Below are 18,703 nucleotides of genomic sequence, written 5' to 3' on the forward strand. Positions count from 1 at the left end.
TCAACAAAATGTTTTTTCTACAATTTCTGTGCCTAGATTTTTCAACATTTGGCTCTGCTAGGTGGGGTTGCAGTTATAGTCCACATCATCACATTATTCCTGTTCTTAACTATTAGCTACTTGAACTTATGCGCTGAATTTCTAAAATAAGACAGTTAGGATGTCATTACTTAATAGGATTGCTTCATCAGGCTCAATTATCTGATTGGCAGAGTACAATATGAAGTATTCTAGCTCAACAATCTCAACCTTTCCAGCTTGGCGGCACAGCCCAATGGGGAGCACTTATGCTTCTGCGCGAAGCTCCATTACTGTGAATGGAGCTTCGCATGAGCTTGTGTCCTCCGCTCACACAAGTGAAGCTTCATGCGTGCACACGCTTGCCCATCTCTCCCACGGCCCAGTTTTGAACAGGCCGCAGCCTGGCAGTATGCTGTGGCCCGGGGGTTGGAGACCCGTTCTAGTTAGCTTGCCTCATGCAAGCACATTATATTTGTAATGTATCATGAGTTGACCATAATAGTCCTAGTGAAATTAATGGGACTTTTTAAGATGTGCTGCAGTAAGATCGGACTAACTGAATGGTAGCATGACTCTTCCATATTTACCAACTTCTTCCAGTTTAGAAATCAGTTAGCCTTTGTTAACATGAACAGAATATTCTGATTCTTCTGTTACTTCCAGAAATAAATTCTAGTTAATTTACCAGCAAGAACTAAAGAATTAAAACAAAACAAAACTCAAGTATTTCCAGATCCAAAATTTTGCCAAATAACTATCACATCATTCTTTCTTCCAAAAATTATGAAGTATATCCTCTTCTTAAATACAAAAAGCCCTAACCTCCTAAAGCAATTAATTAATTCCAATCAAAGCTATTTGGTCACTATGAAATGGACCTACAGAGAATTAACAGTGCTTCCTTGAAGGTATCCTCAAGTTCATCCCTCATAACCACTTGAGACAGAAAGAATGCTAACATAGAAGTGGTTTCTTAGATTCTATAGAAAAAAAATCCCAAATATGAACAACCTGTACAATGCAACTGCCTTTACTTTTTAAACAGAAATGATGAGAGGTCAATCTGAAGCAAGGCTATAATAACATGGAACACAGGATGAATTAGTTCTTCTCAAGTCTGTTTTTAATGCATCTCTTCCCTTTTCTTACTTTATTTGTATGCAGTTCTATGCATTAACAGTCAATGCAGAGCTTCATTTATCTGGTAGCGAAGTGCAAGTGCTAGAATGCAACATCAGCATAGCTCTGAAATGAAATTTTCTTTATGTCAAAAGAACAACACTGTCGCAAGCATTTGTGATATTATAATTATATCTTCCAATTTTTCTTGATCTTGAAGTAATGCAATAAAATAGGAGACATGGAGCATGCCCAGTTTGTACAGCTGACTGCATCCACAGTTTCAGTAGATAGCACGTGGATTTTTGGTGGTATAATAGGCCTCGCAGGCTGCTACATAAGCTGACTCTGGAAAGAAATCATCATGATACTCAGCTAGGAACCTATAGAAGTAAAATATGTATGATTATTTTTTCTGTTAAATTATCCAAGCATTATCTTAAAATGCTTCTGAAAAACTGCTATAAATTAACCATGTACAAAGAACCCCATGCCATTAATCTTATAAATGGTTAATTGGGTGTGGTTCCCATTATATCCAACGGGACTTACTTTTGAACTTTGAACAGTTGCAAGTAATCCACTGAAATACTTCTGGAAATGCTTTTGTTAAAATGTAGGATCATTATTTGAACAGATTTTACAGATGTTTTTCTAATCTCTGTAATTCATTTGAAACTAAAATAATTAAATAGTATTATAATTTTATATTTGATGATTAAATGCTTTTTTCAGCACATGAACTTTAAAATAAAATTCCTAATCTAATACAGTAAGAGCTTTTTGCTGTAGTAATCCAGACTGGAACTATATTATCTATGCGTTAGTACAGATTAGTGGTCACAGGCTATTACTGCAAGTTATATTACTTAATATTTTTTCCTACAAATAATATTCCTAAATATTTTAATTAGAAAACTGATAAAATCAGACATCATGATCATATGGCATTTCTCAGAAGGACTGATTCGGTGCTGCAGAATTAAGATATATTAATTTTGAATTACAGGTATATTGTTCCATATGAAAAAATAGATCCTGAATGGTGCCTCAAATCAATAGATGTTTTGAGACGGAAGTATCCAGACTTTTCTTGGCTTGTGTATAGACAAATTCAAGAGAGATGGCGAATTGATAAAAAAACTGCTTCTTTTATGGAAAATGGGAATTTTTTGAAACAAGTAAGGGATGATGCCAAAGGACATATTAGAAGGATATATAATGTTTTATTAGAATTGGATTCAGAAACTGAGCTAGTTAAAGATTGTATGATTAAATGGGCTCAAAATATAGGAGAAATAATATCTATGGATACCTGGGAGTTGATATGGGTGAGAAATGTGAAATTCACGCAGGCACAAAATTTACGTGAGAATTTTTATAAGATGTTTTATANAAACTGGAAGAGTAAAGCTTTACCTACAATAGAGGACTGGAGAGTGAAGGTTTCGCATCTTGCTGAAATGGCAAAGATTTCGGCTTATTTGAAGGATCACTCAAATGAACAATTTTTATCAATATGGAGAAGATGGATCGTTTATATTCAAAATAAGCATAGAATGGTGGAATATAGGTTAGGTTTTTAGATAAAAAAATTTCTCTTTTTATACATATATATATATTTCACCTACTTATGTAGAATTATATTTTGTGGAGTTAGGGATATTAATATAAGGTTACTTTTAGATGAATAGTATCCTGGGATTAGGTTTGGGAAGTCCGGGTGGGGGGTGGGGGGGGTTTTCAATTGTGATGTACTTGTGATGTGTTCTTTTTTTTTTTATGTTGAAAATAATAAAAAAAAAATTTGAAAAAAAAATAAAATAAAATAGATCCTAAATATACATTAGCAATGAACCTGCAGGAGGTTATTATTGTATTATGAACAAAACCATATTCTTTTCATGTGAACACCTTCTTTTAAGAAATACAGGAAAAACAATTAACTTTCTAAGCTACTGTGTGTGCAAGCTCTACATACACTGAAATGTCTCTATAATCATATATCTGGCACATAATTTCTGTCAATCTCTTATACACAAGTAGTCTTTGTTTAGCGACTACCTTGATTAGCAACTATTCACAGTTATAACAGCGATAAAAAAGTAATTTTGTGACCAATGCCCATATTTACCTTTACAGGCTCTCTTTCAATCATGTGTGTTCATCATTACAATCAGTTAATTTGTGTTATCTTGTGCCTGACCCTTTTTTTTTCTTTTTCTCTGCTTGCAGTGGAGAAATTGCCTAAACAAGCTATCTCTTCCTGAGCTGCTTTTCTCTGCAGCACAACATGCTGCTAAAAAAGTGCTAATTTGTAATGTGAGAATGACCTTGAGGGAGGACAGGAAGGCTACCTACAGAATGACAAGGGGAGAAGCTTAATGGTCAGGCAAAGAAACTTAGGAAGGACCCACTCTAATTGACCAGGCTATAAATAGTACGTGTGTGTGTGGCGGGGGGAGGGCGATTTGTACTTTGAATCTTGCAGGATTCTGTTAATGTACTCTTATAATAAAATAAAGTGGAGTTAGCTCATCTAGTTGTTTCCTGTCTGGTTTACCTAGGAGGGCTGACATATTACTGTCTAAAATTATCAGGCCTTAATCGGTTTCATGCGGAAAGCTTTTGTTTACCAACTAAACAGCTTTGGGCTAACATATTCCTCTAGATCAGGAGTGTCAAACTGCCGGGCCATGGGCCGGTTGCATCATGCGAAGCCTGTGCCCACACCAGCTCCGGCAATGTAAAAAAAGTCACGATACGTCGCAACACGTCATGTGACGCGGCGAGTTTGACATTCGTGCTCTAGATATATATTCCCCACTGTGTGCCTGCTTACTCTCTTGTAATCTCTTCCTCTCCAATGAATGTAAATGCAAACATTAATTCTCTTCTTGATAATTATTCTACTACCAAGTGAGCATTCCAAAAGGTAAGGAAATGGGAAAAGAGCTATAAGATTTTATCCTTTTATTCAGCTTCCTCATGAATCTAGTTCTGGAAACTTTCCCTGCCATTTGGGTTCACTTGACTCTTTGGGATCAAATTTTTATGACATTGTAAAGCAAAGGACAACTGGAGTAAAACTGTAGCACAGTTTCCATCATGTGAGTTTTCCCTTAAGCACTATTTCACTTAATAACCACGTGCCATGCTAAATGAGGAATACCTATATTACAAGGAAAGTATTTTTACAGAAGCTAAAACTTCCTGATTAAAATCTTCTACTTTTCTCCTATACAATGAATTAGCTATCTAACAAATAACTCTCCTATAACTAAAATGTTTGTTCTGCAAGTTACTAGCTGCTCTTGAATATTTAGCTTCTAAATTTGCTGTTATCCATAGGTTACCTTAGGAAGAACTCAAAATGCTTTACTAAAGCTTTTAGATTTTTGTCAGAAAAGCTCATCTTCCCAAGTATCTCTGGAAGCTTTACTGTAAAAACAAAAAGGGAAAAAATGTCAACCCTTTCCCATTTGATAGTTTTTCTTTCAATTGAAAGCAATTTGCCATTGATACTTCCCCTTATTTGTTACTTCCACCTTTTCACATTCCATCTTTATTTCAAGCATTCATGCAATTATCCCCCCCTCCAAATCAGGTCTTAAAGTATTTTGGGTTGAGAGTTAATAAGTGGCCTGAGATCACCCATGTTTTATAGAAATTGTTATAAAAATTGAAAGGAAGTTAGATTGAAATATAGTTCTGATTCTTTTTTTAAAAAAATCCTCTTAAGGGAGATTTATATCTCTGAATAGATCAGATTATTTACAAGTACTGTTGCATATTTGTATCTGAGTGAACTAAATTCTATTACGAATGCAGAATTAATTTCCAATTAAAAATCTCCAATAAATATAATGCATAAATTAAAATTATAACAAAAACCATTGTAGAAGTTCATATATATTACCAAACATGCGCAGCAAATGTTGAGATCCATAAATGTAAGAAGGTGGTGGTGGCTGATCGCCTGGAGGATAGCTTTCTGGCATGAGTTTCCATGACAACACCTAAAAATAAAATTAGAATAAACTTTGTCTTGATCTACATCTAATTTAAAATCATGTCAGGATTCTACTAAATATTGTCAAAATCTTTATCTTAGTAGTTTAAAATATATAAAATAGAAAACTTTCTAATTTGTACAACTTTCTTCTTTCTACATCAGAACCATTTCCAAAACTGTTTTTAAAAGTTTATTTATTAAATAAAATGTTTGTATTTATTTAAAAATGAAATTTACAGAATTATGTACATAATTAGTTAAACAACTATAAGATATAAATTTTGTAATTCAACATACTTAGAAAGGAAGAGGTTAGTACATATTAAGTAGTAAGTTAAAATTATGCAAGCTGCATTTCAATAATACCTGGAGAAATATAGGTTCCTAGTTCAAAAGCATCTTGATTCACAGTCTTGAATCAAGTCTTAAACAAAAAAGCTTACCTCATTCAATTCATTATTTCTTCTGCCTTCAAATCCAGCAAATACTGCACTACCCTCTTTGCTAGGGGTCAGTGTAATAGGAGATGATGACCCACTGTGGACAGGCGTTTCTTCAAGAAAAGAGTAGGACATCATTTTATGCATGGATATATAAGGACAAGAACTCTTATTCAGTCATGAGAAATTTCCTACAGCTATTAAGAAATTCCTTTGATCTTTTTGTGGGTGGGTGCTTTAAAATAGTTTATGACTCCTGGAAACTGCTTGGATTCCTCCTCGCAGTTTTCTTGGCAAGATTTTCAGAACTGGTTTGCCTTTGCCTTTTTCCTAGCTGAAAGTATGTCTGGCTCAAGATCACTTAGCTGGCTTTGTGCCCAAGGTAGAACTATAACTCAGTCTCCTGGTTTCTAGCCTTGTGCTTTAACCACTGCCCCAAATAGGCTCTCTCCACTGACATAGGCAATCTTATTTTTTATAAAATTTCCGTAAGTATCAATGCATGTGATACCACATTAGTATCTTTGATTAATGCTGGTCTTGGCGTCTTCGGGTCTTTTCCCGTGTAAGATTGAGAGTATCTTGGTGACGTTTCGACCAGGTCCCACTCATCATCTTCAGGCTGGGGTCTTCGGCTTCGTGCCTGTGCGAGCAAAGTGTGATCGGAGCTGCCGTCTCTCTATAAATACTGGTGGGGGTGGGTGGAGTGCTGGCTTAGTTGCTGTAGGTGGATTGGTTGGCTGTGTGGGAGCCATTGTTTGTGGATTGTTTGGCTGTTTCATAACATCCTGAGTAGTTGAGGTGCTGGCTGTGTGACCATTAGTCTTTTGTGTTATAACGACCTGGGTAATGGGTTGTGTGATTACATTCTGAGATCTAGTGTAGTGATATCCTGAGTTTTGTGTTGCAACATCCTGGGTGGTTGGCTGTGTTGTAACATCCTGAGCTTTAGCGTTGTAAGCTCCTGAGTTCTGTGATGTGATGTCCAGAGCAGAAGGCTGTGATGTAGCATACCGGGCTTTGGTTTGGCTCCGAGTTTGCAGTCTAGCTCTGTGTTCATGGCGTGTGTCCATTTGCTTTGTGTGGGGATCGGAGGGAGGTGCAGCAGCTGGTGATGTAGTCGTGGTTTGGCTTCTGGATGGTAGTTGCATTTTGTCTGAGGGATGGGTTTGGGTTTGGGTTTGGGTCTGGTGAGGGTGAATGGTGTATGGTGAATGGTGGTGGCGTACTGTGTTGTTCTGGGTCCGGTGTCAGTTTTCGTGGCTAGGACCCGTTTGTTGATTAGGGCTAGATATCTGGTAGGCGGGAGGAATCGTCACGTTTATTCATGTTGTGGGGGTGTTTTTATATTTCGACGGCTTCCATAATTATTCTCTTGTAGTATAGCCTAGCCGACAAAGATCACCTGAAAACTGAATTACACACTCTCACAAACGTATTAATCTCCAACGGATTCCAAAGAAATACAATTACCAACCTAATCCAAAGGGAAACACCCCCCCCAAGAACCGAGACATAGAACAATACAACGACATCGCCCTCCTCCCCTACATCAAAGGCACCACAGATAAAATCAGCAAAATTCTCCACAAACACAATATCAAGGCAGCCTTCGGCACCAACCAAAAATTAGCCAACATCTTAAGAAACCCAAAGACAGGATCCAGCTAGAAAACCAAGGAGTCTATGAAATACCATGCAAAATCTGCCCAGCCACATACATTGGACAAACTAATAGGAGAATAAATGCCCGCATCACAGAACACAAGAACGCAGTCAGAAAAGAAGAAAAAACTTCCTCCCTCTTCCAGCACCTTAAAGCTACAGGACATGAAATTGATTTTGAAGGAACCAAACTAATCTCCAAAACTGAACACCACAACAAGAGAATAATTATGGAAGCCATCGAAATAGAAAAACACCCTCACAACATGAATAAACGTGACGATACCTCCCGCCTACCAGATATCTGGAAACTAGCCCTAATCAACAAATGGGTCCTAGCCACGAAAACTGACACCGGACCCAGAACAACACAGTACGCCACCACCATTCACCCTCACCAGACCCAAACCCAAACCCAAACCCATCCCTCAGACAAAATGCAACCACCATCCAGAAGCCAAACCATGATGACATCACCAGCTGCTGCACCTCCCTCCGACCCCCACACAAAGCAAACGGACACACGCCATGAACACAGAGCTAGACCGCAAATTCAGAGCCAAACCAAAGCCCGGTATGCTACATCACAGCCTTCTGCTCTGGACATCACATCACAGAACTCAGGAGCTTACAACGCTAAAGCTCAGGATGTTACAACACAGCCAACCATCCAGGATGTTGCAACACAAAACTCAGGATATCACTACACTAGATCTCAGAATGTAATCACACAACCCATTACCCAGGTCGTTATAACACAAAAGACTAATGGGCACACAGCCAGCACCTCAATTACTCAGGATGTTACGAAACAGTCAAACAATCCACAAACAATGGCTCCCACACAGCCAACCAATCCACCTACAGCAACTAAGCCAGCACTCCACCCACCCCATCAGTATTTATAGAGAGACGGCAGCTTCGATCACACTTTGCTCGCACAGGCACGAAGCCGAAGACCCCAGCCTGAAGATGATGAGTGGGACCTCGTCGAAACGTCGCCAAGATACTCTCAATCTTACATGGGAAAAGACCCGAATACGCCAAGACCTGCATATATATATAATATGTTTAATCCTCCAGGATTACAATCCGTCACACACTAATATCAAGGAGCTAATAATTATTTGCTCTGAGTGTGTGTATCTTTGAATCAGTTTTGGATTCCTGGCAACTGCCTGGACTAGTCCCTGCAGTTTTCTTGGCAAGATTTTCAGAAGTGGTTTGCCATTTCATTTCTAGGGCTGAGAGAAGTGACTAGCTCAAGTCACCTAACTGGCTTTATATCTAAGTCAAAACATTGCTAGTAGCTAAATCAGACAAATTATTTTGCTAAAAAAACAAAGCGATCATGGATTCTGCAAAGTTATTAGCATAAAGCAAGTTGTTTCAACTGCTTCTATAAAACAGTTAGACCAGAACTGATGTTCAAAGTCATCTGCCTATTGCTAAAAGTTAAGAAAAGTGTCTAATATCTAGTCATTCAAAATGCTTGGTAAAATATTGATCTGCTTATATTTCTGAGTCATCCTCCTCAAATGCCATTATTTGTTGCTAGAAGCATCACCATATTCAAGTGAAGACACTTGAAATGCATGTTATCATACTGCAAGCATGCTTTTTATCAACTGCAATTGTCTGCTGTTATTACAACAGCAATCAAATCAGGAGACATCCCCATGACAAATCCAATATGGATTGGCTATAGCATACTAAGTATGACCCACCCTGAAGCACAAGCTTTCAAAATCTATTAAAATAGTGACATTGGTAATATAGGCTTTATTATAAAAGCTTAAAGTACATATGCAATGCCTTTGAAAAATGTTCATTATTAGCACTCAAATTTATCATGAGCTTGTTAAAAGACAACTCATGAACTGAAAATATTTTTTACATCATTGTTTCTTTTTACATAATCAGTTATTTATCCTAACATAGAACTCACTTTTTTCAAGATGCAAAAACAATTTTGGCATTGAAGCAGGAGCCTCAGTATTCCGCCTTTTTGGCTGTGGGGAAGCACTGCTTTCTGACAGCCTATCACAGTTGGACGTGTGACGTGTGGAACGCCTTAGAGACTGCAAAATTTCAGGTTCAGTTTTTCTGCGTTTTGGTGTTGCAGGTTCTCCTGTTGCAGGCTGACTATCTGTGGATTGTGGAGTTGATGGATTCAGAAGAGGTGGGCTTGGAGAAAGCTCTTCTTGATTTCTGATCAAATAAAAAAAATATGGTGAACTAGGATGTTGAGTGGTTATTATGGGCCAATACACAAGGCCAATAAAGAACACTTTAAATAGTAACTATGTAACTTTCATCATTATTGAAAAGTCTTCTTTCAGCTTACTGGTTGCCAGTAAAAAATATAGTTTTATGACTATAGGTTTTTTAAAATAATGTCATTAAAACCATTCTATTTCTCGAAAGGAATGCAAAAAGAAAAACACAAACCCACCTGTTAGAATTTGCTACACTCTCTTTGATTGGTAGAAAAAATTTGGAGGATGTCACCTTTTTAAACTGTGCTTGCTCATAAGGATACAGTAGAATAAGAGGAAGAGTGAAATCAAAGGTTATTCTTAGGCCATCCACCATTTCTTTACATAATTCAACACTAGAAAAATAAGATTACAAAAGAAATAAGTACTTTATATAACAAAGTTTATGTTAATATTTGATTTATTTTGAAGAACTAAGTCATAACAATCAGTATTATTTATTTATCAAACTTGCATGCTGCCCTTCCTACTCTTATACTGTCTCATACTGTTTTTGGTATTACTATTACTATTAGCTCAAGCATCTAGTTGGGGTCAGAACCACTCAATTAGAAACAAGCCAAAAATAATGCCTAGATAGCTACAGAGGAGTGATAATTTATTTTCTATGTGTTTTCTCTACATTAAAGAATTGGAAGTTGCTCCCCACAATCTATGTGTTAGTTTATCTGAGTACTATATAACCTGCTTTTTTGGATGAAAGAGGCTAAGAAAGGAACCTTCCCCAGGATGGAACTCAAAAGTGATGGAATAATTTGGGCTAGAACTGAAAAGAAGGAATACATGTACTCCTTGACTTCCATCCAGTTGCTTAGCAACCTTTTGAAGTTGTGATGAACTGCCCCATAAGGCAGGGGTCCCCAACTAGGCCGCAGCATGCCAGAAACCAGTCTGCACAAACAAGCAAAGCCCCATCTGTGGGATGCAGACAGTACATGAAACCACGTCCCCACCAGTCTGTGGAAAAAACTCTCTCCACGGAACCGGTCCCTGGTGCCCAAAAGGTTGGGGACTTCTGCCATAAGGTACTTATGACCCAATTCTGAAGTTGTAATGGCTGACCTACTCCCCAAGTCATTTAACCACATTTTGGGTGCTCAGCAACTGACCTGCATTTATACCCGTTTGCAGCATCTTGCAGCCATGTGAATGCAATTTATGACATATTTGTCAAAAATTGGCCACTACATCCTGATTTTGGCAAAAAAACAACAACGCCCCATAGGGAATAATGGGTTCACTTACTAACTGCATATTTGCTTAATGATCATGGATTCACTTAATGATTGCTGCAAAGAATGTTGTAAAATTGGGTCAGTCACATGGATGACCCACTTTACGATTACATGACTTATAATCATAATTGTAGAATCCATTAGAGTCATAAGTCAAAGACTACTACCTCCAATGAAGAGTATTTTAGAGATCTGTATAAGAATGATAGTGATATGTTAAAGAGGGGAACATAAGAAATTCATGTTATGTCAATAAAAAGTTGATGAAAAGAAAGTTGTACTACAGTGTTATGAGAATGTTGAGAATTAGGCAAATGGTGTAGCTGGAGAAAAGTTAAAATATGGATATATTTGCCTTATTAAGTGGCTATATGACTTATTTAAAAGAACACCATTATTGTTCCATTATATAAAGTGAAGTGAATGCAAAACTATAGGAAATAAATTTATTTATAAATAAATATTTATTTAGAAATAAATAAATTTATTTAGCTTGCTAATATTTAATTAGTTGAACTTGAAGTTAAACCTTTCATTTTAAACTCTAACGTAGACACAAAATCAAATAGTGTTTGCTTACTTTTTTTCTGGTGGGATATAATGAACATTCAGGTTGGAATGTGAAGTCATTTGATGGTGTCGGGATCTCTCATTGGCTGAAAAAGCTGCATTAATGGCAAAATGCTTTACGTATGATTCCAAGATGGTTATTATATTTGTCTGACATGGCAGTTTCACAAGCTAAATTAAAAAAAAAATATTTTACACATTTTCTGTTCATATTTCAAATAAGCATGGTACTTATACAGGCAAAATGGATTTTTTTTTAAAAAAAAGTTGGACACCCCCTCACACACCTTGCAGTCAAACCTATTCTCCACTCTCTTGTGACTCCACTCACTAGGCTACAACCTGGACTAACAAGAACAAATAAGTATCATAGGAGTACAGCATATTTTCCACCCCACTAGTTTTATTTTTCTCATTCCTTGTTAAGATCCATGTAGCTGGCAAAACCAAGGAATCAAGAACAACAGAGATGTCAATAGGTTATACTTAAAGCCAGGGTGGAATAAATACAGAATTCTGAAAACAATAATAGCAATTTTGAAGCTTCATATACTTGTCCAAGCAGTCTCTGAGAATTGGACACAATTGAATGGAAGAAAAGGCATCCAAAAAGAAAAGCTACCTTCTGGTAGGTGATTCAATTATAAGGGATGTAAATTTAGGAAAGGACACAGAGGCTTTGAAAGAGATCAGGTGTCTTCCAGGTGCTACTGCTAGTAGGGACAAGAAGCGTATTTCTAAAATAATCAAGAATGGCAGCAAGGACTGTGATGTGGAGGCTATCGTACATCTTGGCACTAACGATCTGTACTCTCTGTGCAGAACGATTTCCAGAGCTTGGGGAAGGAACTTAGCAGAATAGACTGTAGGCTTACTTTCTCAGAGGTTTTACCAGTGTACAAGGAGCAAGATGGAAAAGGTCAGTGCATAGCACAATTCAATATGTGGCTAAAGGAGTGGTGTAAAGGGGAAGGCTTTGGATATATTAGTCACAATGTCTGGAGCTGGTCCAATGAAAAGATGTACAAAAGAGATGGTTTGCATCCATCAAAGAAAGGGACTGAGTTACTCGGCTATAAATTCACAGATTTTCTGGAGGAAAATTTAAATTAAACAGCGGGGACAGTGAGTTAATAGATACAGAACAACCCTGTCCCCGGCAATCTAAAAATTATAGGGCTATCAGTGCATGTAAGAATACCAACCTTGCTGTCAAGCAAAATCAAGCCTCTAATAGTGAGTGCCACATAAAGTGCACTAACCAATTACGTGGTAAGACAATAGGGGAACTTAGGCACCACACAGGTTATGTAGAAAGTAAACACAGGGCCGGTCATAAAGGACTCAAATGTCTATACACCAATGCACAGAGTATGAACAGCAAACAGGGTGAACTAGAAATTCAGGTTAATGAGGGCAGATATGATATTATTGCCATTACGGAAACATGGTGGGATGAAACCCACACATGGAACACACAGCTAGAGTGATTTAAATTATTTAAAAGAAACAGACCAAATAAAAGAGGAGGTGGAGTTGCTCTCTATATAAGAAATAACTACATATTTGGTGGATTTGTAGAAATATAAAAGCTTTTTGGATTAAGATTTGGTGGAACATTCAAAAGATTTTCAAGAGAAAGATAAAGTTCACTCCACAATTATTTTTGTTGGGTATTATTACAGATTGTGATACTAAAGAAACTAATTTGATGTTGAATTTGATAACAGCTGCAAGGTTATTAGTAGGGCAATATTGGAAGAAGGATTGCTTGCCTACTATAGAAGAATGGACGCTTAAAGTGTCAAATTTAGCAGAAATGGCTAGGATTTCTGCCTATTTGAAGGATCACTCACAAGAAAGATACATTTCGGTTTGGAGAAGATGGATAGATTATATTCAGAATAAATATGGGACTAAAAAGTTCCATTTAGCTTATGGGTAAATTTTAGAGTATTATTAGTATTAATAGTTTATTATAGTGAAATTTTTATGTTAAAGGGGAGTTAAAGCACATTATGGACTTGGTTATTTATATAGTTGGTTAATGTTAGTTAGATTATGATTATTATATTTGTAACCCTGTATTCAGCTCTGGGAAGCGGGGGAGGGAGAGGGGGGTTAGGGTTGGTTGGTTTTGGGGTTTATATTGTAACTTTTATAAAACTTTTCAATAAAAAAAGAAATAACTACATCTCTACAGAAATAGAGAACAACAATGATAAAAATTGTCTTGAATGCATTTGGGTCAATATAAAAGGGGGGAAAATGACATTGCCATAGGTGTACACTACAGGCCACCCAGCCAAACAGAGGAAATAGATGAACTTTTTGCTAGTCAGCTAACTAAAGTATGTAGGAAGCACATCACAATAGTAATGGGGGACTTTAACTACCCTGACATCAACTGGGAGACAAACTCTGCACCAAGTGGAAGATCAAATAGGTTCCTGACAAAGCTAGCAGACAACTTTGTCTCCCAAAATGTAGAGAAGGGAACTAGAGGATTAGCCATTTTGGATCTAATTCTCACTAACAGAGATGAAATGATAGAAGGTGTTGAAGCCATAGAAACCCTGAGAGGAAGTGATCATGCAATATTGGAATTCAACATTATGGAAGCACAAGCAATAGAACACAGTCAAATTAGAGTCTTGGACTTCAAGAGAGCTAATTTCAATAAACTTAGAGAGGGCTTGGGAAGGATTCCATGGATGACAATCCTCAAGGGGAAAACAACTCAAGAAGCTTGGGAAATTTTGAAAAATGAGATAATAAAAGCCCAGTCTAGCACAATACCAACAAAGAGGAAAAATAACAGCTCTCAAAAGAAACCAGCATGGCTGCATAAAAAACTCTCTGACAAATTGAAAGATAAAAAGGACAAGTATAGAAAGTGGAAAGAGGGGCACATAACTAAGGCAGAATATCAGCAAATAGCCCGAGCCTCCAAAGATGAAGTGAGGAAAGCCAAGGCTCAAAATGAACTAAGGCTTGCGACCAAAGTCAAAGATAACAAAAAAAGCTTCTTTCAACATGTAAAAATCAAGAAAAAAGTGAAGGAAATGATTGGTCCATTAGTGGGTGAAAGTGGCAAGAAGGTGACAAGCAACAGGGAGAAAGCAGAACTATTTAACTCGTTTTTTGCATCTGTCTTTACACAAAGGGAAAAAACAGACCAACCTATCGAAAATAGTGCCATAAAAAACAGAATAGAAACACAAGTTAAGATAGGCAAGAAAATGNATGTGATCTCAGAACCACTGAACTATATTTTTCAAAGATCCTGGAGCACAGGGGAACTACCAGAGGACTGGAAAAGAGCTGATGTAGTTCCCATCTACAAAAAAGGGAAAAAAATGGACCCAGGAAATTACAGACCTATCAGCCTGACCTCAATACCTGGGAAGATCCTGGAAAAGATAATCAAACAACGAATCAACGAGGCAAACAAAGTCATTACTAAAAGCCAACATGGGTTTGTCAAAAATAGATCATGCCAGACAAATCTTATTGCATTCTTTGACCAAGTGACAAAATTAGTGGATCAGAGGTATGCTGTGGACATAATTTACTTGGACTTCAGTAAGGCATTTGATAAAGTAGATCACAACCTACTACTTGACAAGATAGAAAAATGTGGGATAGAAAGCACCACCACCAGATGGATCCGTAGCTGGCTGACCGGCCGTACTCAGCGTGTGGTCCTCAATGGAACCGCATTTACATGGAGGGAAGTGTGTAGTGGGGTGCCCCAGGGCTCTATTCTGGGCCCAGTGCTCTTCAGTATCTATATCAACGATTTGGATGAGGGGATAGATGGGGAACTCATCAAATTTGCAGACGACACCAAGCTGGCAGGAATAGCCAACACTCCAGAAGACAGGCTTAAGATACAGAAGGATCTGGACCAGTGGTTCTCAACCTTTTTAATGCCGCGATCCCAACCGGTCGTAAGTCGAGGACTAAACTGGTCGTAAGTCGAGGACTAAACCGGTCGTAAGTCGAGGACTACCCAACCGGTCGTAAGTCGAGGACTTTCCCTGCCCGGGAGTGCCGTGCATGATGGTTCCACCCCCTGCGCCGGCCGAGGCGTAGCTGGCAAGCGGCAGAGATGGAGCAGGCCGACCACCAGTTGACCCAGCCCAAGGGAGGTAAGGCACCCGCCGGAAAAGGGGAAAAAAATGGCGGACAAAAAAAATGGACAAAAAAAATGGCGGACAGCCTTGCTTGGCGACCCCCGTGAAATGGTCGATCGACCCCAAATGGGGTCCCGACCCACAGGTTGAGAACCACTGATCTGGACAGACTTGAACACTGGGCGCTATTTAACAAAATGAAATTCAATGGTGAAAAAAGCAAGGTTCTACATTTAGGCAAGAAAAACCAAATGCACAGGTATATTATAGGGGGTACCTTCCTCAATAGTAGTAACTGTGAGAGGGATCTCGGAGTCCTAGTGGACAATCACCTAAATATGAGCCAGCAGTGTGCTGCAGCTGCCAAAAAGGCCAACACAGTGCTAGGCTGCATTAACAGAGAGAGAGAATCAAGATCACGTGAAGTGTTAATACCACTTTACAATGCCTTTGTAAGGCCACACTTGGAATACTGCATCCAGGTTTGGTCACCACGATGTAAAAAAGATGTTGAGACTCTAGAAAGATTACAGAGAAGAGCAACAAAGATGATTAGGGGACTGGAGGCTAAAGCATATAAGGAACGGTTGCTGGAATTGGGTATGTCTAGTTTAATGAAGAGAAAGACGAGGGGGGACATGATAGCAGTATTCCAATATCTCAGGGGCTGCCACAAAGAAGAGGGTGTCAAGCTATTTTCCAAGGCGCCTCAAGGCAGGACAAGAAGCAACGGGTGGAAACTAATCAAGGAGAGAAGCAACCTAGAACTAAGGAGAATCTTCCTGACAGTTAGAACAATTAACCAGTGGAACAACCTGCCTCCAGAAGCGGTGAATGCTCCAACACTGGAGGCTTTTAAGAAGAGACTGGACAGCCATTTGTCCGAAATGGTATAGGGTTTCCTGCCTGAGCAGGGGGTTGGACTAGATGACCTCCAAGGTCCCTTCCAACTTTACTATTATTAAAAGAAATTATGGCTGAGTCTCGCTGGAGCAGTTTTTCTTATCTCGCTCAATAGTTGCCCTTGAATTGCCTTTTTTGAAATAAACATGGAACTGACTCGATTCTAGCATTCCCACAATTTTTTGTTCCTTAAAGCTAAGACTTTAAAGGTAAATTGAACAAACTCATAGGTAACAAATATATCAATGGTTATTACTCTTAGTCCTATTTCCAGAGTAAGAAATGCTTCAAATATCAGTTGCTGGAAAACCACAGCAAGAGAAGAATTTCCTGTTTGTGAGCTGCCTACAGGCAAATGGTAAGTCCATTACTGATTGCCTGTAGAAACCATAAACAAAATGCTAAATTAAGATGGACTTTGGCCAGGCCAGAAGGGCCAGTTTTAGGTTTTCTATCATTAAATCTCAAAGATCAGAAAAGCTGCAATAAGAATAAAAATAAAAGGGTGAGTTCATACATTTAGAATTAAGAAACAAGCTGCCTTTCTATTTTCAATAAGGAAACTGAGTTTACACTTCTCTCATATAAGTATTAGGTCCTTATTTTTTTTTAGTTTAGTAGCCTAATTTAAGGCATGAGTATGATGCCATGAGTATGATGCGTTGTTGATACCATATGATTGATAAAGAAATGAATTAAATACAGATAAATAAGAAATTACTTTAATGTATTTAATAAGATAAATGTCAACTTTGAAAATGAGCGTGGCTGCAGCCATTTTCCCTACTCATTTTCAGTTGACACATAGCATGGAAGGAGGGGGTTTACTAGGTGCTTTGCTAGACTAAACAGATTTTCTCCCGTTGGAATCAAAGTCATCGGCTGCTCCCGGGGCTGCAGGCTGGGCGTTTCATGAAAAGCCTGCCAAGAAGATGCATTGGGGAACATAGTAGCTTGCATAGCTTTAGGGATGGGATTTCTTAACTTTGTATTGGGGATTGTTACGTGTCTATTCAGACTTGGTTTCACTTTTGACCTGCCGATACTTTGTATCAATAAACATGTTCTTTGAGGAACTTGCAAGCCTCGGAGTTCTGATTTATTTGTCTCTGTCGGAACCATGACAATAAATCTATTTTTCCTTGACAACATCCAAGAATTTTAATGTACCAATGCTACCACTATGCCACCACAAGGCTAATGTACTCTCAGACTACCTGTGGAATAGAAAAAGCAATCAAAACAGAGAATCCTGAAGATTTAAACTTAAAGTTAATCTACTTCCTTCAAAGTCTAGTAAAACAAATTGCTATTAAATTGTACTGTAGAACACCTTTTCACTAGTTTCCATATTTGCTTGCATATGTTGTACATTTATATATAGTCACCTGATATCAAATCCTACTGAATTTAATCTGTCTTATATATGGCAAATTGTGCATGTGACTGCACTGTCAAATAATGTTAATTTTTGCATACAAGTGTTTAGTATTACTATATCCAATTATTTTAATTTGCATAAAATGTTCCATACCCGTTTTCGCCTGTTAATATAGTAACAATCCTCTTCAAGTTTCTTTTTCAAGATTTCAGGAATTTCAATGTTTATTGCTCTTTCTTCCATATCTCTTTTAGCATGAGTCTCTTGCTCTTCTTTCTGTATCAATATAATCAACATTACAAAAACTTGAATTTACTTATGTTACATTAAATATAATAAACTATTAGGAATTTTTAAACCGTATAATGAGGCATATATCAGAGCCTGATAAATCCTGAAATCACAAGTAAGGACCTGTTACGGATCAAGGCAAAGAGAAACATCTAAAATAGTTTTATTCAAGATAAAAGTCCAATTCTGATCTATATCTTGGTGCTTTGGAATGATGTATATCTCAGTGCTTTTACAAAACCTACGTTCTTTTCAGTCTCTTTCCTAACTATCCTTAGCATGGAATTTGCCTTTTTCACAGCTATGAGTCAACATCCTTACTGATCTTACTACAACTCATTTTCCTAGTTAGTTACAGATAATAGCAATCTAATTTGTTAAATACCCCATAACTGCTAAACTTCCTCAAATGCCTTTGAAAAGAAACTTTATCAAAGTGTTGTTGAAAGGTATGTAATGGTCATCTCCCTCTAGGTTCCTAATAATAATAATAATAAAAATCCTCCAGAAGGTTGGTGAAGCAGGATTCACATTACAAGATCAAAGCCAATTTTCCTTCCGCAATTCTTGTTCTTCTATGTGTTTAATTTTTTTAGTAATTTTTTTTATTAATATTCTAACAATTTGTTCAGAAAAGTTTGTTGG

At 37.7% G+C, this 18,703-nt stretch overlaps 1 protein-coding gene across 1 annotated transcript in view; it reads right to left on the minus strand.

Moving 5' to 3' along the window:
* Positions 1-1,009: 1,009 nt before the first annotated feature.
* Positions 1,010-18,703, minus strand: part of MSL3 (MSL complex subunit 3) — a 46,636-nt gene continuing 28,942 nt past the window's right edge. The window contains exons 6-13 of the mRNA XM_015819337.1: positions 17,921-18,043; positions 11,355-11,515; positions 9,716-9,874; positions 9,209-9,471; positions 5,599-5,708; positions 5,060-5,159; positions 4,497-4,581; positions 1,010-1,523 (exon numbers count right to left, since the gene is read on the minus strand). Coding sequence (XP_015674823.1) covers positions 1,424-1,523; positions 4,497-4,581; positions 5,060-5,159; positions 5,599-5,708; positions 9,209-9,471; positions 9,716-9,874; positions 11,355-11,515; positions 17,921-18,043 — 1,101 coding nt within the window. The 3' untranslated portion in view covers positions 1,010-1,423. The remainder of the gene's footprint in view (positions 1,524-4,496; positions 4,582-5,059; positions 5,160-5,598; positions 5,709-9,208; positions 9,472-9,715; positions 9,875-11,354; positions 11,516-17,920; positions 18,044-18,703) is intronic.

This window comes from Protobothrops mucrosquamatus, unplaced genomic scaffold (assembly GCF_001527695.2).
Source record: "Protobothrops mucrosquamatus isolate PMUCROS unplaced genomic scaffold, P.Mucros_1.0 scaffold900, whole genome shotgun sequence".
NCBI classification, from domain to species: Eukaryota; Metazoa; Chordata; class Lepidosauria; order Squamata; family Viperidae; genus Protobothrops; species Protobothrops mucrosquamatus.